Source organism: Miscanthus floridulus, chromosome 13, assembly GCF_019320115.1.
Source record: "Miscanthus floridulus cultivar M001 chromosome 13, ASM1932011v1, whole genome shotgun sequence".
In the NCBI taxonomy this organism is placed as follows: domain Eukaryota; kingdom Viridiplantae; phylum Streptophyta; class Magnoliopsida; order Poales; family Poaceae; genus Miscanthus; species Miscanthus floridulus.
This window is the reverse complement of record NC_089592.1, coordinates 25,643,939-25,669,015: the sequence shown is the minus strand read 5'-3', so window position 1 is coordinate 25,669,015 and position 25,077 is coordinate 25,643,939. Positions and strand designations below refer to the sequence as shown.

At 43.9% G+C, this 25,077-nt stretch overlaps 2 protein-coding genes across 2 annotated transcripts; both read right to left on the bottom strand.

The window, feature by feature from the left end:
* Positions 1-787: 787 nt before the first annotated feature.
* On the bottom strand, positions 788-1,788 carry LOC136501025 (germin-like protein 8-11). Its single transcript, XM_066496516.1, has 2 exons — positions 1,636-1,788; positions 788-1,479 (listed from the first exon to the last, which is right to left on the bottom strand). The coding sequence occupies exons 1-2, from the start codon at positions 1,751-1,753 to the stop codon at positions 911-913; spliced, it is 687 nt and encodes a 228-aa protein (XP_066352613.1). The 5' UTR covers positions 1,754-1,788; the 3' UTR covers positions 788-910.
* Positions 1,789-5,958: 4,170 nt separating this feature from the next.
* On the bottom strand, positions 5,959-6,764 carry LOC136499610 (germin-like protein 8-5). Its single transcript, XM_066495206.1, has 2 exons — positions 6,650-6,764; positions 5,959-6,512 (listed from the first exon to the last, which is right to left on the bottom strand). The coding sequence occupies exons 1-2, from the start codon at positions 6,762-6,764 to the stop codon at positions 5,959-5,961; spliced, it is 669 nt and encodes a 222-aa protein (XP_066351303.1).
* Positions 6,765-25,077: the final 18,313 nt, after the last annotated feature.

Below are 25,077 nucleotides of genomic sequence, written 5' to 3'. Positions count from 1 at the left end.
CGAACAAACTGTCCCCGGGGACCCCGTGGCAGGCTATCGGTGGTGAAACATCGATACAAATCCAATGTGATCTCTTTGGAATGTGTATTCTTTCTTTCTTTGGTGTTTTTGGGTGGAAGGGTCATGCTTATTATCCTTTAAAATTAGTTCTAAAATATTACGGAAGTAAACCATAAAATGGGGTTATTCCTAGTAATTACGAATATTTGTCTAAATTAACACAGGTCAATGAGTCCTTTTGGACGGCGTGATTTGTTAATTGTTACCAGGTAAGATACTTGTTTTCTAATGGTGATTATGACATTCCCAGTAATCACGTTAGCTGATGGTGGACTGTGATAGTTGCGTAAAGAACAATATTGGATCAAATGGTCGATCCATGCGTTTGTGCTTACATAAGGATAGAAAGAGTCAACTCCTCATGTTTCCAATGTTTACTTGGTCACCATTTTATCGGGTGCTAACATACATAAATTAATCGAGTGGAATGCCGGGTGGTCTCATGAACCGACAGTGTTGGTGGAACTGAACTCTGCCGGGTTGTGTAACGGACCGGCAGTGAAGTTGAAGAACTACTGCCGGTTTGTAGGAACCGACGGTGATAGCTAACCCTCATCGCTGCCGGTATGGTTGTGCCGGTTCAAAATCCAGCAGTGATGGGGTGTTTTGAACCGGCAGTATTGTCCTGATCTGGGGTAGTGTCACGTACTTCAATTTAAATATTCAAAAAAGAACATGGTGGTATAGCTTGTAGCAGAGACACAAAAACAGTGATTGGTTACAAATACTTCCCATTTATTCTATTATATATCTCGGCTGTAGCATGTCGTCATAACTGAATACACAAAAGAGTACGCAAAATGCATATAAATCTATCTTCATACAATGAAGTGAGTCTCAATTAATTTACTTAGTAGTGGTTGTTCTCCCAGAATTGAGCTTGGAGCCAATCAATTGTTCCCTTTTGCACCTGGAAAGCCTTGGCCAAGACATCATCTGAGATCGGTGGCTTTGATCCAAAGACTGCGTTGGCAATAGTAATAGCCCCAGGGTTCTGGCTGCTTAGTGCAGCGATCGCGACAGCTGGCTTGTCATGGACCGGATTGAATTGGAAGTGGATGAGCCCTTGGGGGAATACAAACACGTCACCCTTGTTAAGAACCTTGGCGAATAGCTTGTTACCGTTGTCTGTGTTGGAGGTGACAAATCCAACATAGAGTGTACCCTCAAGCACGGTGAGAATCTCTGTGGCACGTGGGTGGGTGTGTGGTGGATTTTGACCTAATGGTGCGTAGTCAATGCGAGCCAACGAGATGCCCAGGGTGTTGAGTCCAGGCAACTGCATGACATTGATCAAAGTGACATTGGATCCGACCTTGCTTTTCATTGTGTCCCTAGGCTTGTCAAGGTTTGCTGCCTTGAAAAAGTCATCTGCGTTCACGGCCATGGGGTCCTTGCAAACAAATCCATTCACCTTCACTGCATATCCAAAGACAAAGAAAAATAGGTACACAGCGGTCAGAAATCACTAGGACATACATAAAAATAGTGTTTGTTCTGACAAAAACAATTATGATTTGATCTGTAATTTAGTACAAGAACATAGCGCATTATTTAAACTGAGTGCATGCATACCTGGAGAGTGTATGTCGGCAACACAGAAGTCCTGGAGCGGGCTAGGGTCTGAAGCAATGGCCTGAGAAGTGGCCAATGCTAGAAGCGAAGCCAGGAGAAAGTAGGTGGAGGGAGCCATCTGGTTTAATGTTTGTGCTCTCTGAATTGAGCTATGGAGCTTCTGTCTGTTTGATGTTTTGGGCATGGGGATGGTGTGTGTTTATATAGGCTGCCACAGCGGCAACGGTGGTGACGTGAATGTGTTAATGACCGGAAAAGTCCAGGTCCAACCTACCAAAAGAAGAAATGGTCTCCGGCTGCTAGAACCTGCAGACGAAACAACACAATTATCTTAATACTATACCAACCTTTCCAAACCTACCATGGTTTTAATATTTTCACATGCTTTACATTAACAAATCCAATGTGATCTCTTTGGAATATGTATTCTTTCTTTCTTTGGTGTTTTTGGGTGGAAGGATCAAGGTCATTATCCTTTTAAAAATTAATTCCAAAATATTAGGAAGTAAACCATAAAATGGGTATTCCTAGTAATTACGTTATTTATTTAGGCTTTTGCTCCAATACTCCTCTTTCAAAAAATCGCACACATCTCAAAGCAGCTCAGCTAATTAATTAAACATTTTCTTAATCATTTTTCACCTGGGTCTCGCATATTCTCGGCCCGCCAAGCCCAGACGCAAGCCGAACTTCATGTCTACTCGATCCCGCTTTCTTCGGATCCAGTTCATCGGAGGATGGATCTTGTCATCCTTCGGATCCCGTTGATCGGAGGATTTTGTTTTCATCATCCTTCGGATCCCTTCGATTCCCGGAGAGGAGCTCCGGCAGCGCTGTTCTATTTCGCGTGAGGAAGTCCGCGCGACAGCGCCGCTTCCGGATGGACGTCCGCTGCTGGCTGCTACTGCTACTCGTGTGTCGTGTGTGAGGCCAGCCACCGCGACGGCGGCCATGGATGATGGATGCCGCTGCTGGCGCTACCGACGAAGCAACGCATCAAGGTGCATGTCGATATATATATGCAAGCAGTGACTAGGAGCACAATCCGAAACAAAAGCATGTCGAGAGGATTAAGTTCGGCTTTGGTTCAAGCTGGGCACGGGCTGGATAGGACGCTCCGGGCCCAAGCCCATGCGTGACACAGGTGAAAAATAAAGAAACATTTAATTAATTAGTTAGGCTGCATTGAGATACGTGTAGTTTTTTAAAAGAGGAGTACTGGAGCACATCTCATTTATTTAAATTTCAACGCAGGTAAATAAGTCCTTTTGAACGGTGCGGTTTGTTAATCGTTGCTGGGTAATATGGAGAGATGATTAAGATGTTGATAACATGGAGAGATGATTTATTTTATTTTCTAATGGTGATTAAGACATTCCCAGAAGCAGTTGCTGATGGTGGACTGTGATGGTTGAAATGGTCGATCCATGCGCTTGTGCTGACATACGAATAGAGAGAGTCAACTCCTCGTGTTTCCAATGTTTACATGGTCATCATTTTTTCGGGAGCTGACATACAAGAATTAATCGACTGGAATGCTTCCGTACCAAGGCGGGCACGAACTGGTAAAAGCCTAAAAGGGTAGCTAACGCACACGCTTTACTTTGGAGGTAATCTGTGGTGAAGCTTCTATCCATCATGTGTCCTCCGTGCTTCACCAGTGAGGTCATCCCGTAAGCCTGCAGCCTGATATAGCCACAACACATAGCAAAATGTTAACTTTCTATTCACTGGATCCCTAACATTTTGATATGATACCGGCGCTTCATTAACATCCTGCTGCATCTGATAGTGACTTTTTTTTTTGGACCGCATCACTGAACCCGTCAATGTCAAGTTATACATCTGTCAGGAATGATAAAAGGACAAGGTGGCGCTCGGCCAGGCCTGGCCTGCGGGAGACGGGACCATTAATGGTCGCCCAATTCCACAGGGTACGCTCGCGTCACCATTGACATAATACTTGATAAGTAGTATAACAAAGATACACATTGAGTATCCCCGCAGCGGAAGACAGACCGAAACTTGGTCATAACAAGGGCTCTCAAGTGGCTTGGCGCAAGCGCTTCGTTAAGCTTGACCACCAATTGTCTTCTTATGTTGAGGATGACTGCGAGTCTTCACTTCCACTAGGAAATGGGCCATTGCTATGTTATTTTCTACGGAAAGAAACCTATAATTTATATGTCTTGGCATGAGGGTAGTAAACATGTGCTTGGGTTCAAAAATACTATACACAAGAAGTACAACAACTATGACCATGCACTTAGAGATTTTAATGCTTATGTTGGAGCAACAACTACCTCCCCTAAACTGGCCCTAGCTGATAGTGGTGAAAGCATCCCCCTCAGGGTGGTAAGAGTGGTTCTTGAAAGAATGTGGTGATTATCAGTCTGTTGGTGATGGTGTTTGGACTTCGGTTGAGGCTTTCCATGAGCTGCCAATGCAACTGCAATACTTAGGCCTGTGATGACACAATTAGATGGTCGATGTAGTTGGATAACATAATTATATGATGATTTAATTATGGTGTCCAAGGCCTATTAGTTTGGATAACACTAATTGTATGTTGATAGCTATATTTTGGTTGCAATGCAACTTCATCTATTAATACTAATGCTGCTACTGTCGTACTATTAATACTACTGCTGTTGTCCTACTACTACTACTACCTCTCCATTGGCAGGCAGTTGATGCTTTGTAGACCCTCCTCTCCTAGTCATACTACTTCTACCCCTCTCCACTCCTGTCCTCTACTCCTACTTTTCCTACTCCTGTCCTCTCCTATACTTCTCTACTATAACTGTTTTCCTTGACATAAATTTAGGAGAAGAAATGGCCGAACTCCCTTCGCCGGATCTACCAGATAATTATGCATTTGATCTGGGCTTCCAACCAACATTGGGGAGGGCAAACCACCCATATCCAAGTATTGTAAGTAACATATTTTAAAGACACCTCTAGATATTTTGTTCTAATATATATAATTTTTAAATGTAGAGAGTTCAACCTATATCATGGCTCGGAGAGAGACTCTCAAATTTCGAGGTTGATTACCTCAATGTTGGTACATTCCCTATGTTGGTACATTACCTATAGATGGTGGACTCAAGCAATGTCGAATTGGGTTTTCTATTCTAGCTAGGGCGGGTAACCTAATAAGGTCTAGTTTTGTACATCGAGAGGATGGGCAGCGCACAATATCACGATATTAGTGTGTAAAAATATGCTTGTGCAAGAATATTTAAGGGTGCCTCAAAGAATTGGGTGCAATATTCCTACATACTCCTCCATTAGGATTGAATCTTTGGATGTGAGCCACCACCACGATATTGGGCATTATTGTGCATAGCTTGCTGAGTACAACATAAATGATGTGGTCAGTCTCATAACTTATATCCAGATTAATTGTTATGTCTATATATATGCATGGTTCTCATAACCACATTTTTTCCAACAGCGGCAGATTGAGGAGAATGGCGTAACATACGCAAGTGGTAGCTTTGAAGCCATTATAAACCAGGCCATGCATCAATTGCGTCGTTATAGATCGGAATATGGTGGCCCTGTTCTCACTGCAGAGGGAATCCATGAAAATGTTCTTGTGACTAGGAGAGAAAGGTTCTCGACAAATGCTTGATCCTCGGTCAATAGACCTTGTGAGCGATATTATGAAGCAAGGGAGAGTGCACTAGTAAATACATTGCGCTACATCAGTGATATTTTGGCATATGAAATTAATGATCTGCACTTCTCTGAGTACGTGGCACGATGTTGGGAAGTTCTTAGAATTTAAATTATCTGATCTAAATTATTATGGTTTATAATGAACAAATTTAAATTATTATGTTTTTGTAATGAAGTAATCTAGATTATTATGGGTTTATAATGTATATATCTTCTTGTCAATTAGCTGTTGATATAATGTCCTTGTGAATTATATATTATATAGATATATTTATGTATACATGTTCTGGTCAGATTTGAATTTTGGAATTTTATTTTTTTGGTGTAAAAATGTACTTGTAGAGTGAACCGCCCCTACAAATGGGAATTATTGGGGTGGCTAGTGTTACAACCGCCCCTACAAATCATTTTTATAGAGGCGGCTGGTGACACAAGCAGCCTCTAAAAATCGATTTGTAGGGGCGGCTTGGTAACCTGCCCCAACAAACCCTTGATTTGTAGAGATGGTGTGGTAGGGGCGGCTAGTCAAAACCACCTCTACAAACCATCTCCAGCCACCCATACAAATGCTTACCGTAGTAGTGTGCAAAATGCATATAAACGTATCTTCGTACAATGAAGTGAGCCTCAATTTACTTAGTAGTGGTTGTTCTCACTGAATTCAGCTTGGAGCCAATCAATTGTTCCCTTTTGCACTAGGAAAACCTTGGCCAAGACATCACCTAAGATTGGTGGTTTTGATCCAAAGACTGCGTTGGCAATAGTAATAGCCCTAGGGTTCTGGCTGCGTAGTGCAGCGATTGCGACAACTGTCTTGTCAGGGATCGGGTTGTATTGGTAGTGTATGAGCCCTTGGGGGAATACAAACATGTCACCCTTATTGAGAACCTTGGCGAATAGCTTGTTACCATTGTCTATGTTAGAGGTGACAAATCCAACATAGAGTGCACCCTCAAGCACTATGAGAATCTCTGTGGCACGTGGGTGGGTGTGTGGAGAATTTTGACCTAATGGTGCGTAGTCGATGCGAGCCAATGAGATGCTGAGGGTGTTGAGTCCAGGTAGCATGACATTGGATCCGACCTTGCTTTTCATGGTGTCCCTAGGCTTGTCAAGGTTTGCTGCCTTGAAAAAGTCATCTGCGTTCACGGCCATGGGGTCCTTGCTAACAAATCCACTCACCTTCACTGCATATACAAAGACGAAGGAAAGAAAATATTAGGAAATACATAAAAAGTATAATGTTTGTTGTGACAAATGATTATTATTTGATCCTCAGTTTAGTACAAGAATATAGCATGACTTAAAGTGAGTGCATGCATATCTAGAGAATGTATGTCAGCTACACAGAAGTCCTGGAGCGAGCTAGGGTCAGAAGCAATGGCCTGGGAAGTGACCAATGCTAGAAAAGAAACGAGGAGAAAGTAGGTGGTGGGAGCCATCTAGTTTAATATTCCTCTCGCTAGCTGTTATGTTTGTGCTCTCCGAACTCAGCTATAGAGAGCTTCTTGCTGAGTTTGCGTCTCTATGTTGATGCTTTTGGGCATGGGTATGGTGTGTTTATATAGGCTGCCACAATGGCAAGTGTGGCGACGTGAACGTGTTAATGACTGAAAAAGTCCAAGTTCAACCTACCAAAGAACTTTGCAAACCTACCTCGATTTTAATATTTTCACACGTAGTACAGTAACAAATTATCGATACGGGACCCACCGGATACCCCATAAGGAAGGAAGAAGATCTAGTCTAACTCGGATTTCTTTCCCTATAAACTTAGTAGTATTATTATTCTGTAATCCTACTAGGAACCTCATTGTAAACCGACTAGGACTCTGGCCTCCTGACTATATAAAGAAGGGCAGAGTTCTTGGAGAGAGGACGAAGAACACAACAAAACACAACACTTGACAATCAATCCAACGCAAAGGGAAACGCCGACTGGACGTAGGGCTATTACTCGATCACGATCGAGGGTCCGAACCAGGATAAATCGACTGTCTCTGGCATTTACCGTCGAGTTCTGCATACGCTGAAGCCTAAACTAACTACCCCGAGGAGGCCCATGGCAAGCTATCAGTGGTGAAACATCGACAGCTGGCACGCCAGGGAGGGGCTTTTGGCGAATTTGCATCCGAGAGTTCGACGGATCTCGACAACATGATCTTCTCTACGGAATCAACCTTCATCTTCGGTTCATGGATCTGCAAGGCAGGCGACGACAGCAAGCTCCAAAACCATCAACTCAAAGATTTGGATCACCAGGAAGACCTTTCTATTTCGGTGACTATGACAGACCAACTCGTCGGAAGATTCGCGCAGCTCGTGATGTCCGATCCAACTCAGATTTTGTGGCTTCGCGCATCTGACTCAAACTCAGGCTCCACATCTGAGATGGAGTCTTTACCGAGTTCTTTTGAGAAACCAAGTTCTTTTTAGGCGGGGCTCTAGAATGCGGCCTTAGCCTATCAAGAAAACAACTCGGAATACACTCAGAGTTCTTTCAAGAAGTCGGGTCCTTTTCTGTTTGGACTCCATAACATGGCAAAATCTTATCAGGCACGACCCGAAGGATCCCTTGATCCGGTGCTTAGAATGCCACTAAAAGGAGCTCAGGAAGGTTTCGTACTAACTATAACATCTCAAGACTGCATCGTCCACTGGCCAGATTTAGTTCCTGAGGATAGCGGTACCCAACTAATTGGCACGACGACGACAGCAATTATACCCTACCAAGAGGGAGACTCGATCTGTGACCTTGAAGCCTCTACCAAAATCATCAACAACTCCGATAGTGTTGAAACCAACACCAATAACAGAACAATTCACACACGAGAAGTATTCATGGTTCACCATCCTCGATCACCTCTGGTCACCCCAGAAGCACCCGACATCAGGTCATCGGAAGAATCTGAGTCCAACATATCACCCTTTCTCTAGGGGCACGATGGTGAGATCGAGAGTCAGAGGCAAGCCAGAGAAAGAAGAAACAAATTGAAACAAGGATGCCAATGCTGTGCTAGGCAGCGCAAGGAAGCTTGGATCAAATATGAGTCAGATCTAGCTGAGTACGACAGAAAGAAATCAGAACAAGAAGTCAAAGAAAGACGCATGACGAATACACCCTACAATAAGATCCGAGAAGCACTAGAAGAACTCGGAGCGACATCACTTCCTAGTAAAAAATAGGAACAGCTCCGAGACCTCCTCCAGTCAGCAACCCTAAGGACGCACGATGGAAGGGCCCACTCAAAACTACCTGCTAGGTCAACATCTCATAGGAAGGAAGATCAAAATCAAAGGAAGTCCGCTTTTGAGAGACTTGGACCAAGCAGAAGTCACAACAGAGAAAGTAGAAGGGACCATAGTCAAAACTACCGAATCGAACAACCAAGGAAGATCATAAGCGGAGCACCTATTCAGACATCCCTGTAGAACTACTCTCACCAAAACGACAGTTGGCAGGAAGGAGGTGCCGAATCGGAATACAAAGAAGCAGGAACGCACGATAGATTCCCCTGTTTTGCAAACAGACTTGCTTCAATACGACTACTTCACAAGTTCAAGCCGTCCAACCACTCTAAATATGATGGCAAGACCGAACCAAGGCAGTGGCTCAGAATTTACTCGCAGTCGATGATATCAAGACCTTATTTTTTCCCATGGCGCTAGAAACCATGCCCCTCCAATGGTTCGACAAATTAAATCCAGGGTCAATCAGAAATTGGGAATACTTGCAAAGAGTTTTCTATGGAAATTTCACGGGTATCATTACGCACCCCATCACCCACTGCAGAATTAAAAGGACTCAAGCAAAAAGGAGGCGGAACTCTCAGAAATTACTATCGATGATTTGGCGAACTACGTGCTCAAGTACATGACATCACCGAACTGAGAAGGAATCGAAGCTTTCTCTCATGGAATTATGTCTAGGTGGCAATTTCAAGACTTCTGCAAAGAAAACCTAAGAAACAATGAAGAATTCAGACGCACAGTAGAAAAGATGATTACTGCAGAAGAGAAGACACGAGAAAGGTTCCCGGATAAAAACAACCAAGACAACCCGGACAAGCGAAATCATCGAAACATCAGACATCAGGATAGAAAATGTGGACCTAGACAACACCGTGGCTGATGGCTGATAAATCAAGGAAGTTTTCCAAACCCAGTGGGTATGACGACATTGAAAACATGCGTTGCATTTTGCATCCTAAAGGAAATCACACCACCAGAAATTGCTACACATTCAATGAGCGATACACAAGAAAAGATAATAAGGTAAACACTAAAGAAGACAATCAAAAAATAGATGAAGACAACCACGAAGACAAGGGATTCCAAAAATCCTGGGGGACAGTAGCAGTGATCTTCGCTGGGGCCTTAGATTCCAAAAGCAAACATGAACTAAAGCTAGCTCTACAAACCATCATGGCAGCAGAGCCGGCTACTACAAAATATCTCAACTGGTCACAATATCCAATCCAGTTTTCAAGAGAGGACCAATGGACTAGCATAGGGAACGCAGGCCATTACCCACTTGTTCTAGATCCAACTATCATCAGAATGACTATCACAAAAGTTGCAGACTTCGATTCATCGTATCACGCAATCCTTGGACACCCAGCTCTAGCAAAATTCATGGTGATACCGCATTACCCATATCTATTTCTTAAGATGCCAGGGCCCAACGATGTACTTTCCCTACGAAGTGATTTGAAGCGCGCTTTTGACTACGACGTCCAGGTAATTCAAATTGCAGCCAAAGCACAATCCACCAGTATTAGAAAAGAAATAGCTATTATTGCCGCAGAAACAAGCCCAGAAGAACTAGAGATACCAGCTAAAAAGCCCAGCATTCTCGCACCACCAAAAGAAGCCGACGTCAAGCAAATCCACTTGGGCACCAGTGATCCCTCCAAGACAGCAACCATCAGCGCCCACCTCTCAGCAAAATAGGAAATCACGCTCACCAACTTTCTTTAGGACAACAAAGATATCTTCGCTTGGAAGCCAGTCAACATGCCAGGTGTCCCAAGAGAGTTGGCTGAGCACAGAATTGATATCAATGAAGGCTCCAAGCCTATGAAGCAATGGCTATGACGATTCTCATCCAATAAGAAGGCAACAATTAAAAAAGAAATCACAAAGTTAATGGCAACTAGATTCATGAGAGAAATCCTTCATCCAGATTGGCTAGCAAATCCAGTTCTAGTACAAAAAAAGAATACGGATGAGTGGCACATGTGCGTCGACTACATAGATCTCAATAAACACTGCCCGAAAGATCCTTTTGGGCTACCATGCATTGATCAAATAGTTGAATCAATAGTAGGATCTGCCCTATTATCCTTTCTTGATTGCTATTCATGATATCATCAGATCGCATTAAAGGAACAAGACCAGAGCAAGACATCTTTCATCACTCCATTCGGTGCCTATTGCTACAAGACCATGTTGTTCGGACTCAAGAACGCTGGTGCCACATACCAAAGAGCTATCCAAACATGCCTTGGTGATCAAATCGGTGAAAACGTAGAGGCATACGCGGATGACATAGTAGTAAAAACAAAGAACCCGGACACACTAATTGAAGACTTAAAGCAAACCTTCGAAAACCTACAAAGGTGGAGGTGGAAATTGAACCCAAACAAGTGTGTATTCGGAGTTCCTTCAGGACAACTACCAGGATTCTTGGTCAGTCATCGTGGAATCAAAGCCAACGCCAAGCAAATTCGAGCCATAACAGAAATGGGGCCCTCCACGAAGCATCAAGGATGTACAGAAACTAACAGGCTGCATGGCGGCCCTCAATCGTTTCATATCAAAACTCGGTGAAAAAGGGTTACCTTTCTTTAAACTACTAAAGAAGACAGACAAGTTCGAATGGACAGAAGAAGCCAATGAATCTTTCAAAAGACTTAAGGCATACCTCACCTCCTCACCCGTTCTCACACCTCCAAAGAAAAATGAAGACATGATGCTGTACATTGTGGCAACTTCTATTGTGATCAGCACAACAATAGTCGTGGAAAGAGAAGAAGAAGGGCACATATATAAAATACAACGCCCTATATACTACATCAGCGAAGTACTGTCAGAATCAAAAATCCGGTACCCGCATGTGCAAAAACTACTCTACGCCCTCCTGATCACTTCACGCAAGCTTCGTCACTATTTTGAAAGCCACAAGATTACCGTGGTGACAGATTTCCCACTCGGAGACATCTTACACAATAGAGACGCAACAGGGCGCATATCTAAGTGGGCAGTTGAACTTGGTGCTCTCAATATCGATTTCACCCCACGAAAGGCAATCAAATCTCAAGCCCTGGCTAATTTTGTTGCCGAGTGGACAGAGATTCTACAATCTATGTCAAAGACCATCCTCGACCATTGGAAGATGTACTTTGATGGATCACTCAAGCTTGGCAGAGCCGGTGCAGGTGTTCTCTTCATTTCTCCAGACAGAAAGGAACTCAAATATGTCCTTCAGATATTATGGCAAGCTACAAACAATGAAGCAGAATATGAAGCCCTCATCCACGGACTCCGAGTAGCAATTACCCTTGGAATCAAGCGATTACTCGTATATGGCAATTCGGCGGTAGTAGTCAACCAAGTCAACAAAGATTAGGACTGCACAAAGAAAACATGGGCGCCTACTATGCTAAAATATGAAAACTCAAAAAACATTTTCAAGGACTAGAAATTCTACATGTCCTGCGTGACTCTAATATCGCGACAGACGTCCTCGGCAAGCTCGGGTCTAATAGGGCGAATGTACCACCCGGTGTATTCATAGAAGAGTTATCAGCTCCCTCTATCAAACAACCCGGTGAGATAACCCCTGAACTCCTAGCTAAAGGCACCCAGATTTTGGTAATCACCACCTCATGGGCTCAGGTTTTATCGATTACATCAAAGAGAATAAGTTGCCAGCAGATAAAGTGGAGGCTACCCGAGTTATTTGTAGAAGCAAGAACTACGTCTTAGTAGGGGACAAGCTATACAGAAGAGCCGCATCATCAGGAGTACTCCTAAAATATGTCTCATTCGAAAAAGGCAAAGAGATCTTAGAAGAAATACACTTAGGTTGCTATGGAAATCATGCCGCTTCAAGAACACTAGTCGGCAAAGCATTCCGAACCAGATTCTACTGGCCAACCGCTTTGAAAGATGCAGAAGAGCTCGTCAGAAAATGCAAAGGTTGTCAAATGTTCTCAAGACAAGCTCACGTACCAGCTCATAATCTGATCTACATCCCTCCCGCTTAGCCTTTCTCCTGCTAGGGGCTGGATAAAGTGGGACCTCTCAAGAAAGCAAAGGGCGGTTTTGAGTACATCTTTGTAGCAATTGACAAGTTCACCAAGTGGATTGAATACAAACCACTCGCAAAATACTACGTAGCCAAAGCAGTCGAGTTCATCCAAGACATTATGCACCGCTTCGGCATGCCAAATCGAATCATCACAGATTTGGGTTCTCCCTTAATAGCTACGGAATTCCAAAGGTGGGCACATGATTGCGGTTTCAGCATAGATTACGCATCAGTCGCACATCCAGAAGCCAACGGACAGGTAGAAAGGGCTAATGGACTCATACTAGCCGGATTAAAACCAAGATTATACGAAGAACTAGTGGACTATGGATCCAAATAGATTGAAGAATTACCCAAAGTAGTATGGGGGCTGTGGACTCAAATAAGCAGAGCAACCAGATACTCACCTTTCTTCCTAGTTTATGGATCAGAAGCAGTACTACCTGCCGACTTAATCTGGACGTCATCAAGGATAGAACAATACAATGAAGGAGAAGCAGAATACATCCAGATATTAGAACTCAATCACTCCAAATACCTCCAAGGTTTAAGACGCCACTACAACAAGAATACCCAACCTCGATCACTCAAAATCGGAGATCTAGTACTAAGAAGAATACAAAAAACTGACGGACGCCATAAACTACTCAGTCCATGGGAAGGTCCTTTTATCATCACAAAGGTCACCGGACCAGGCACGTACAAGTTGATAACTGAAGATGGAAAATAAGTCAACAATACATGGCACATCAGCCAACTAAGAAGATTCTACGCATGAAGACAACACAAGGAAGAACATAAATACAAGCCACAAGAGATCAACGTTCATGATCAATAAAGATAGCGTTCCTCGACAACATATGTCTTATTATGGCTTTCCCCAGTTGTTTTCACTAAGCATGTAAACGTTCATGATCGATAAAGATGGTATTCCTCGACAACAGATGTCTTATTATGAATCTTCCTGAGTTGTTTTCACTGAGCATATCGGCTGAGAGCAAAAGAGCTAAAAAGATGCTTGAGCCCGCCGATGAGGATAGCTAATAAGCTAACACCCGAGCCAAAAAGCAAAATGGCTGAAATCACACCTGAGCATACCGGCTGAGAGCAAAAGAGCTAAAAAGTTGCTTGAGCCCGCCGATGAGGGTAGCTAATAAGCTAAAACCCGATTCAAAAAGCAAAATGGCTGAAATCACGCCTGAGCATACCGGCTGAGAGCAAAAGAGCTAAAAAGATGCTTGAGCCCGCTGATGAGGGTAGCTAATAAGCTAATAGTCGATCCAAAAAAGCAAAATGGCTGAAATCACGCCTGAGCATATCGGCTAAGAGCAAAAGAGCTGAAAAGATGCTTGAGCCCGTCGATGAGGGTAGCTAATAAGCTAACACCCGATCCAAAAAGCAAAATGGCTGAAATCATGCCTGAGCATACCGGTTGAGAGAAAAAGAGCTAAAAAGATGCTTGAGCCTATCGATGAGGGTAGCTAATAAGCTAACACCCGATCCAAAAAGCAAAATGGCTGAAATCACCCCTGAGCATACCGGCTGAGAGCAAAAGAGCTAAAAAGATGCTTGAGCCCACCGATGACGGTAGCTAATAAGCTAACACCCGATCCAAAAAGCAAAATGGCTGAAATCATGCCTGAGCATATCGCCTGAGAGCAAAAGAGCTGAAAAGATGCTTGAGCCTGCCAATGAGGGTAGCTAATAAGCTAACACCCGAACCAATCCTAAGATGTTTCTACAACCAGACGAAAGCCAGACAAGCACTCGACAAATCAAGAAAGTTTGTCAAGACAACGATCTACAAAAATTGAGTTGTTTTACATGGTGCAGATGAAAGCCAGATAAGCACTCGACAAATCAAGAAAGTTTGTCAAAACAACAATCTACAAATACCGAGTTGTTTACACAACGCTGACAAAAGCATGACAAGCACTTGACAAAATCAAAGACATCTAGGCAAGGAAGACATCAACAAAAAATAAAGGATCTTCATTCAAAAAGAAGTATAATATCCTTATTACAGAGTCTGGAGTACTAAAGTCAAAATACATCAAGCATCATCTTTAGGAGAAGAAATATTAATATCAAGATTATCTACAATCCTCCTAGCCAAATCTTCGACCTCAGGCTCCATCTTTTCAACATCATCAAGATATTCTTGACTCTCGGCTTCCTCTGCAATCTTGGACAGGGGCATCTCCAGAGCAAGAACCCGGACCTGGGCAAGAACATTTCTAGTACATAGTTGGGCGCACCTCTTCACGAACTCCTGGAAATGAGTCGGAACTTGAGGAATAAACTGAGCCCAAGATTGACCATCATCCGATGGTGTCCGAAGAAGATCAGCTACTGACCGAAATGATTTCCACAAAGCATTCCAGTTCTCAAGGGCAAGCGCGAGTTCAACCATTTTTTGGACCTACACAAGATCACTGTCACCTCCACGCCTAATCAACTTGGCAAGCGCGAGTTCTTCTTCAGCACGAGTAACTACCTCTTTAGCCCTGTTGTGACTATTGCGAGCAAGTGTCTTCATTTCCTCAATACCCTCCGAGAGCTTCTGCTTTTCAACTCGGAGAGCTAAACCAGGCACCAAAAACAAGTCAGTTGAAAGGAAAATTCAAATACAAGAGGAAACAAAAAGAACCCGCAATACCATTGCACTCATTCTTCATGGCCTCCACAGCTGCACCCCTCTGCTTTCCTGCCTCAACCACCTGGGCACGGAGAGCTTTTTCCTCCTTTTGGTGCATTTGATGCTCGGTCTCGATCTCAGCCCGATAGAGGTCAAGCTCTGTTTTCAAGGCACTAACCTCAGAAGATAACTTTTTCTCGGTTTTAGATGAGAAAAAGAAGCCAGTATGATCCCGAGAAAAAGACTGAGCAAAAGAGAAAGAGAAAAACAAAACATAAGAACAGAAGAAAAATGAACATCTAAAGAAAGAACTTCAGAAAAAACTTACCTAGAGTTTTTCCCCAAAAGAAGTCGCAAAGGTTCCCCAGGCAGCGGTCAGCTCTGACAACCGATGAGTGGCATTGAATTGTTGCACCACATCATCATCCAAACGTTGAACGCCACTAGGAAGAGGAGCAGAGGGAGAAGCCGGCTGAGGTAAAGAAGACAAGACTAGGGCTGTACCCTGGGAAGCCCCGGCTGCATCCTTAGATGGCTCCACCACCACGGCCATGGTCACCTCCGAAGCCAGCAAATCAGCAGCTATGGAACCACCAAAGAACCCTGTCCCCCTCACAGCCACCTCTCCGACCGCACATTCCGAGTCCAGAGACTCAGAACATAGAGGCGCACCAGAAGACTGATAAGAAGTCGACTGAGGGTTGAGGGAAGGCGAAGGCCTACAAGATGATAAAGAAAATCGACGATAAGAATATGAATCAGAGAAGGGGAAAACAAAAGCAGAGAAACATAACCAGGATTCACTCACTTAGCTATCTTCTTCTTCATAAAACCCCCAAGACCAATAGAAGACCTTAAAGGGGGAACTATAGAAGCAAAAACATCGCTGCCACCTTGCAACAGGAGTGGCGTGGTCGGAATCGGAGCTCCAGAAGAACTCAAGGTCGACGACCGCTTACTACAAGAGAACAAGGTCAAAGTCAAAACAAAAAGAAGTTTTCAACAATAGAAAAATAGGAAAACAACTCACCGATGCGTAACAAGGGCCGCATCATCCTCCTCCTCTTCCTCACTCTCAAGCATGGCAACCATAGCGCCATCTGAAAAAGAAGAAAAGTACTCGGTTAGAGGCAAAAGCAAACAACAAAAAGACAAAACATATTAATATGCTCACCTAGGAGCACGCTACCTATAACTTGAGTACCTAGACGAGTACTCGATTGGTGAGACTTCTTGGTGGCAGGCAAACCAGAAGAAGAACAATCCGCTCGCCCCCTTTTTCTGACACTACGGGGAGCTCGAGGAACTGGACGAGGAACATACTCTACATAGGTGTCAAGAATTGCGGAAGAAACACCAAGAAATATCGTGGTGGTTTGAAACTTACTGGTTAAAGATGCCCCAGCAAGATTCTCCCCAAGCTCCACAATGGCAGGGCGGTCATAAAGGGGGATCAGGTCAACAAAGTTACGCCCCAATTCCTATAAAAGAGTAAAACAACCAGACAAGAAATATTAAGCAAAAAGTAGAGACAGCAAAGGAAATACAAAAAGTACCAACATAAGAAAAAACAACTCATAGCAGGAGGCGGGTTGTTAGCACAATACTTAGGGACAGTATGCGGGACGACGCTTACTCCCTTCAACATCTTCTGAAGGCGCTCGAGCACCTCCTCACCAGTCAACTCAAGGGCAGGGACCATACGAGAAGGGTCCTCTGCTCTAGAGTATTCAAAACCATAGTTTTCTCGCTCCTTCAGAGGTTGAACATGGCGGCAAAGAAAACTAGAAACAATACTAAAGCCGGTCAAGCCTTGCTGTTTCAGAGCACATATCCTCTCCAAAAATGGCTTGATCGCCTGGAGCTCATCCACCGTCATGGGATTCTTCTCCCATCGGTCGTTAACAATGGGACCAGAAGAAAAATGGACAGCAAGAGGAGGGATCATATTGGTGGCATAAAACCAGGCGGCATAAAACCAGTCGGCACGCCAATCCCTCAAAGAATCAACCAAATCATAATCAAAGAATCTACCCTTACAACCCTAACAAAACTGAATCCCGCAGCCACCAAGAATATGAGTGTCGGGGTTGGGGCTTTAGACAGAAGAAGTAACGAGAGAGAGAAAGAGAAGGAGGAATTCCAAGAAAAGTTTCACAAAGATGAACAAAAACAGAAAGATGAAGGACAACATTGGGAGTAAGATGGTTCAGGCTAATCCCAAAATAATTGAGAAAGCGATGAAGAAAAGCAGAGGCAGGAAGACAAAGACCAGCACGGATAAAGGAGACAAAAAGAACAATCTCACCAGAGCCTAGGGTTGGAACCCGATGCTGGCCTAGAGCTCTCCACTCAGTAATCTCCTTGTCCTAGATTAGAAAATCACTGACCAGCTCATGCAACTGATCCTCAGTCATAGTCAGAGCTGGCCAGACCTTTTGAGCAGCCCTCATGGTCATGAATTCCTGATTTTCAATCACAGAAAGTGAGGCCTCCTCGTCTACAAAGGTTGCCTAGGACTTGCTCACTGATTTCTTCCTACCCATATACTAGCGAAAGCAATAAGGCACTAAGAAACGATGACGGTCAGGCAGCGGTGCTCAGATGACGATGACAATGGCGACGACGGAGTGAGGATTAGGGTTTCAAGGCAAAAGCATAGCAGCAAAGAAAAAGAAGAAAGAAGGCCTTTAAATAGATTTTTTACAGCAATAAAAATATGGCCCACTAGGCCCATTTAAACACGGCATCAGAACGCAATGGTTCATTTCCCAACACAACTGACAAAGCTAAAATGACGGACAACACACTTCTACACAAAGGTACAGTTCAACGGGAAGATGTCAGACTTATCCATCCAGCACCAAAGCAGAGTTAACATATTGCTATGAGAATAGCTCATCAACCATGAAGCAACGAAGGGTTACCTCAAAAGGAACACAAGAACTCGGTTCTTATAGAAAGAACTCAGGAATCTCTCAAACAACCAGGACATCAGCAGGAAAAAAGAATGACAACCCAGAAGACAAGATTCTTTCCATTATAAATAACTTCAAAAATTACAAGATTTCACATCTTACAAGACCCAACGAACTCGGTACTACGACGAGCAAGAGGAACCCGGACACAACTAGGCTCTGGAATGACTATGTGTTCCAAATTGCTACTCGGTAGAACAAACCACACTCAGCTACACTGTTTTCTTCAAAGGACGGACACAGAACATCTGAGGCGGAAGTCAGCAGCACGGTGGGACAACATGGAACAGGGAAGCCCAATAGGCATCTGTCTACCCAAGCCTGATGTGACACCAGATCAGGCGTTGATCTGCACCGGACAATCGCAGGGCAGGCAAGGGGATCTACCCAGAACTGCTGGATGAAGGAACGTACCCCGCATCACAAGACTTCCTCCAACTACCGCCACATACCTCCTGGTACAATGCCGCTGCGAGATTAGTCTACCTCTAATCTCTATCACAAGACTCCCTCTAGCTACGACAAGATATACAAGAACTACAAGATACGCCCGGGGGCTACTCTACTTCAGAAACTATCATATTCATGACTACGGAGATTTCAGACCACACAACAGAACGCTCGATGAATCAAAACAGCACACCAGGAGGGTATTTATAGACCAAAGAAGCGGTGCACATGGACCGGGAGCACCAACGGAACAACCCCAACAAAGGACACAGTGAAAAGACAGAATTCAATGAAAGAGGACTCAGGCGTGAAGGAACAGTACTCAAGGACAAGCATATTCGAAAAGGATATACCAACACTATACAACTCGTGAGCAAACAATATTTACACTCAACCACTACCATACAACCACATCTGACAATAGCAGACTACCAGAGAATATGACAAGACCCTGCACCCAAGTTCTTTTTGAGTAAAAGAACCCGGATAGACGCTCAGGGGCTGCAACAGGAGAGGTTTTTCAGCTCTTTTGAACAGCATAAGATTCAAGACCCTCTAGCTCCTTGTTACAAATAGCAAGAGGCTCAGGGGCTACACTCAGTGAGTGCACTTTTTTCCTTGAAAAAAGCGCACGTCACCAAGAAGATCTCTTCAAGACAAACCACTTCAAGGATTCATGTCAAAAAGAACCCGAACCGAGCAATATCCGAGTTCTTTTTGAGTAAAAGAACCCGGGCATATGCTTGGGAGCACTTCGACGAGGAATCAGAACAATTTTAAGACAAGACCCTCCAGCTCCTTGTTCCAAATAGCAAGAGGCTCGGGGGCTACACCCAGACGGATGTATTTTTTCTTCAAAAAAGCACACACCACTCGAAGATCCTAAGAAGCGCTACACAGTTTTACTCAGGAAAGCACTCGGACAATGCTTGTTCCTACTCGGCAAGACCTAAAGGAACAAGATGAGGCTTCCAGAACTCAACCATGAAGTGCTCGGGGGCTTGTCGATACGGGACCCACCGGATACCCCACAAGGAAGGAAGAAGATCTAGTCTAACTAGGATTTCTTTCTCTGTAAACTTAGTAGTAGTATTATTCTGTAATCCGACTAGGAACCTCATTGTAAACCGACTAGGACTCTGGCCTCCTGACTATATAAAGGAGGGCGGAGAGTTCCTGGAGAGAGGACGAAGAACACAACAAAACACAACACTTGACAATCAATCCAACGCAAAGGCAAACGCCGACTGGACGTAGGGCTATTACTCGATCACGATCGAGGGTCCGAACAAGGATAAATTGACTGTCTCTGGCGTTTACCATCGAGTTCTGCATACGCTGAAGCCCGAACAAACTGCCCCGGGGAACCCCGTGGCAGACTATCGGTGGTGAAACATCGACACAAATCCAATGTGCAAGCAAAAAGGAGGCGGAACTCTCAGAAATTACTATCGATGATTTGGCGAACTACGTGCTCAAGTACATGACATCACCGAATGAGAAGTAATCGAAGCTTTCTCTCATGGAATTATGGCTAGGTGGCATTTTCAAGACTTCTGCAAAGAAAACCCAAGAAACAATGAAGAAATCAGACGCACAGTAGAAAAGATGATTACTGCAGAAGAGAAGACACGAGAAAGGTTCCCGGATAAAAACAACCAAGACAACCCGGACAAGCGAAATCATCGAAACATCAGACATCAGGATAGAAAACGTGGACTAGACAACACCGTGGCGATGGCTGATAAATCAAGGAAGTTTTCCAAACCCAGTGGGTATGACGACATTGAAAACATGCGTTGCATTTTGCATCCTAAAGGAAATCACACCACCAGAAATTGCTACACATTCAACGAGCGATACACAAGAAAAGATAATAAGGTAAACACTAAAGAAGACAATCAAAAAATAGAATGAAGACAACCACGAAGACAAGGGATTCCAAAAATCCTAGGGGACAGTAGCAGTGATCTTCGCTGGGGCCTCAGATTCCAAAAGCAAACATGAACTAAAGCTAGCTCTACAAACCATCATGGCAGCAGAGCCGGCTACTACAAAATATCTCAACTGGTCACAATATCCAATCCAGTTTTCAAGAGAGGACCAATGGACTAGCGTAGGGATCGCAGGCCATTACCCACTTGTTCTAGATCCCACTATCATCAGAATGACTATCACAAAAGTTGCAGACTTCGATTCATCGTATCACGCAATCCTTGGACACCCAGCTCTAGCAAAATTCATGGCGATACCGCATTACCCATATCTATTGCTTAAGATGCTAGGGCCCAACGATGTACTTTCCCTATGAAGTGATTTGAAGCGCGCTTTTGACTGCGACGTCCAGGTAATTCAAATTGCAGCCAAAGCACAATCCACCAGTATTAGAAAAGAAATAGCTATTATTGCCGCAGAAACAAGCCCAGAAGAACTGGAGATACCAGCTAAAAAGCCCTAGCATTCTCGCACCACCAAAAGAAGCCGACGTCAAGCAAATCCACTTGGGCACCGGTGATCCCTCCAAGACGAGCAACCATCAGCGCCCACCTCTCGGCAAAATAGGAACTCACGCTCACCAACTTTCTTCAGGACAACAAAGATATCTTCGCTTGGAAGCCAGTCGACATGCCAGGTGTCCCAAGAGAGTTGGCTGAGCACAGAATTGATATCAATGAAGGCTCCAAGCCTATGAAGCAATGGCTACGACGATTCTCATCCAATAAGAAGGCAACAATTAAAAAAGAAATCACAAAGTTAATGGCAACTAGATTCATGAGAGAAATCCTTCATCCAGATTGGCTAGCAAATCCAGTTCTAGTACAAAAAAAGAATACGGATGAGTGGCGCATGTGCGTCGACTACATAGATCTCAATAAACACTGCCCGAAAGATCCTTTTGGGCTACCATGCATTGATCAAATAGTTGAATCAACAGTAGGATCTGCCCTATTATCCTTTCTTGATTGCTATTCATGATATCATCAGATCGCATTAAAGGAACAAGACCAGAGCAAGACATCTTTCATCACTCCATTCGGTGCCTATTGCTACAAGACCATGTTGTTCGGACTCAAGAACGCTGGTGCCACATACCAAAGAGCTATCCAAACATGCCTTGGTGATCAAATCGGCGAAAACATAGAGGCATACGCGGATGACGTAGTAGTAAAAACAAAGAACCCGGACACACTAATTGAAGACTTAAAGCAAACCTTCGAAAACCTACAAAGGTGGAGGTGGAAATTGAACCCAAACAAGTGTGTATTTGGAGTTCCTTCAGGACAACTACCTAGATTCTTGGTCAGTCATCGTGGAATCGAAGCCAACGCCAAGCAAATTCGAGCCATAACAGAAATGGGCCCTCCACGAAGCATCAAGGATGTACAGAAACTAACAGGCTGCATGGCGGCCCTCAATCGTTTCATATCAAAACTCGGTGAAAAAGGGTTACCTTTCTTTAAACTACTAAAGAAGACAGACAAGTTCGAATGGACAGAAGAAGCCAACGAATCTTTCAAAAGACTTAAGGCATACCTCACCTCCTCACCCGTTCTCACACCTCCAAAGAAAAATGAAGACATGATGCTGTACATTGTGGCAACTTCTATTGTGATCAGCACAACAATAGTCGTGGAAAGAGAAGAAGAAGGGCACATATATAAAATACAACGCCCTATATACTACATCAGCGAAGTACTGTCAGAATCAAAAATCCGGTACCCGCATGTGCAAAAACTACTCTACGCCCTCCTGATCACTTCACGCAAGCTTCGTCACTATTTTGAAAGCCACAAGATTACCGTGGTGACAGATTTCCCACTCGGAGACATCTTACACAATAGAGACGCAACAGGGCGCATATCTAAGTGGGCAGTTGAACTTGGTGCTCTCAATATCGATTTCACCCCACGAAAGGCAATCAAATCTCAAGCCCTGGCTAATTTTGTTGCCGAGTGGACAGAGATTCTACAATCTATGTCAAAGACCATCCTCGACCATTGGAAGATGTACTTTGATGGATCACTCAAGCTTGGCAGAGCCGGTGCAGGTGTTCTCTTCATTTCTCCAGACGGAAAGGAACTCAAATATGTCCTTCAGATATTATGGCAAGCTACAAACAATGAAGCAGAATATGAAGCCCTCATCCACGGACTCCGAGTAGCAATTACCCTTGGAATCAAGCGATTACTCGTATATGGCAATTCGGCGGTAGTAGTCAACCAAGTCAACAAAGATTGGGACTGCACAAAGAAAACATGGGCGCCTACTATGCTAAAATATGAAAACTCAAAAAACATTTTCAAGGACTAGAAATTCTACATGTCCTGCGTGACTCTAATATCGCGACAGACGTCCTCGGCAAGCTCGGGTCTAATAGGGCGAATGTACCACCCGGTGTATTCATAGAAGAGTTATCAGCTCCCTCTATCAAACAACCCGGTGAGATAACCCCTGAACTCCTAGCTAAAGGCACCCAGATTTTGGTAATCACCACCTCATGGGCTCAGGTTTTATCGATTACATCAAAGAGAATAAGTTGCCAGCAGATAAAGTGGAGGCTACCCGAGTTATTTGTAGAAGCAAGAACTACGTCTTAGTAGGGGACAAGCTATACAGAAGAGCCGCATCATCAGGAGTACTCCTAAAATATGTCTCATTCGAAAAAGGCAAAGAGATCTTAGAAGAAATACACTTAGGTTGCTATGGAAATCATGCCGCTTCAAGAACACTAGTCGGCAAAGCATTCCGAACCAGATTCTACTGGCCAACCGCTTTGAAAGACGCAGAAGAGCTCATCAGAAAATGCAAAGGTTGTCAAATGTTCTCAAGACAAGCTCACGTACCAGCTCATAATCTGATCTACATCCCTCCCGCTTGGCCTTTCTCCTGCTAGGGGCTGGATAAAGTGGGACCTCTCAAGAAAGCAAAGGGCGGTTTTGAGTACATCTTTGTAGCAATTGACAAGTTCACCAAGTGGATTGAATACAAACCACTCGCAAAATACTACGTAGCCAAAGCAGTCGAGTTCATCCAAGACATTATGCACCGCTTTGGCATGCCAAATCGAATCATCACAGATTTGGGTTCTCCCTTAATAGCTACGGAATTCCAAAGGTGGGCACATGATTGCGGTTTCAGCATAGATTACGCATCAGTCGCACATCCAGAAGCCAACGGACAGGTAGAAAGGGCTAATGGACTCATACTAGCCGGATTAAAACCAAGATTATACGAAGAACTAGTGGACTATGGATCCAAATAGATTGAAGAATTACCCAAAGTAGTATGGGGGCTATGGACTCAAATAAGCAGAGCAACCGGATACTCACCTTTCTTCCTAGTTTATGGATCAGAAGCAGTACTACCTGCCGACTTAATCTGGACGTCATCAAGGATAGAACAATACAATGAAGGAGAAGCAGAATACATCCGGAGATTAGAACTCAATCACTCCAAATACCTCCAAGGTTTAAGACGCCACTACAACAAGAATACCCAACCTCGATCACTCAAAATCGGAGATCTAGTACTAAGAAGAATACAAAAAACTGACGGACGCCATAAACTACTCAGTCCATGGGAAGGTCCTTTTATCATCACAAAGGTCACCGACCAGGCACGTACAAGTTGATAACTGAAGATGGAAAAGAAGTCAACAATACATGGCACATCAGCCAACTAAGAAGATTCTACGCATGAAGACAACACAAGGAAGAACATAAATACAAGCCACAAGAGATCAACGTTCATGATCAATAAAGATAGCGTTCCTCGACAACATATGTCTTATTATGGCTTTCCCCAGTTGTTTTCACTAAGCATGTAAACGTTCATGATCGATAAAGATGGTATTCCTCGACAACAGATGTCTTATTATGAATCTTCCTGAGTTGTTTTCACTGAGCATATCGGCTGAGAGCAAAAGAGCTAAAAAGATGCTTGAGCCCGCCGATGAGGATAGCTAATAAGCTAACACCCGAGCCAAAAAGCAAAATGGCTGAAATCACACCTGAGCATACCGGCTGAGAGCAAAAGAGCTAAAAAGTTGCTTGAGCCCGCCGATGAGGGTAGCTAATAAGCTAAAACCCGATTCAAAAAGCAAAATGGCTGAAATCACGCCTGAGCATACCGGCTGAGAGCAAAAGAGCTAAAAAGATGCTTGAGCCCGCTGATGAGGGTAGCTAATAAGCTAATAGTCGATCCAAAAAAGCAAAATGGCTGAAATCACGCCTGAGCATATCGGCTAAGAGCAAAAGAGCTGAAAAGATGCTTGAGCCCGTCGATGAGGGTAGCTAATAAGCTAACACCCGATCCAAAAAGCAAAATGGCTGAAATCATGCCTGAGCATACCGGTTGAGAGAAAAAGAGCTAAA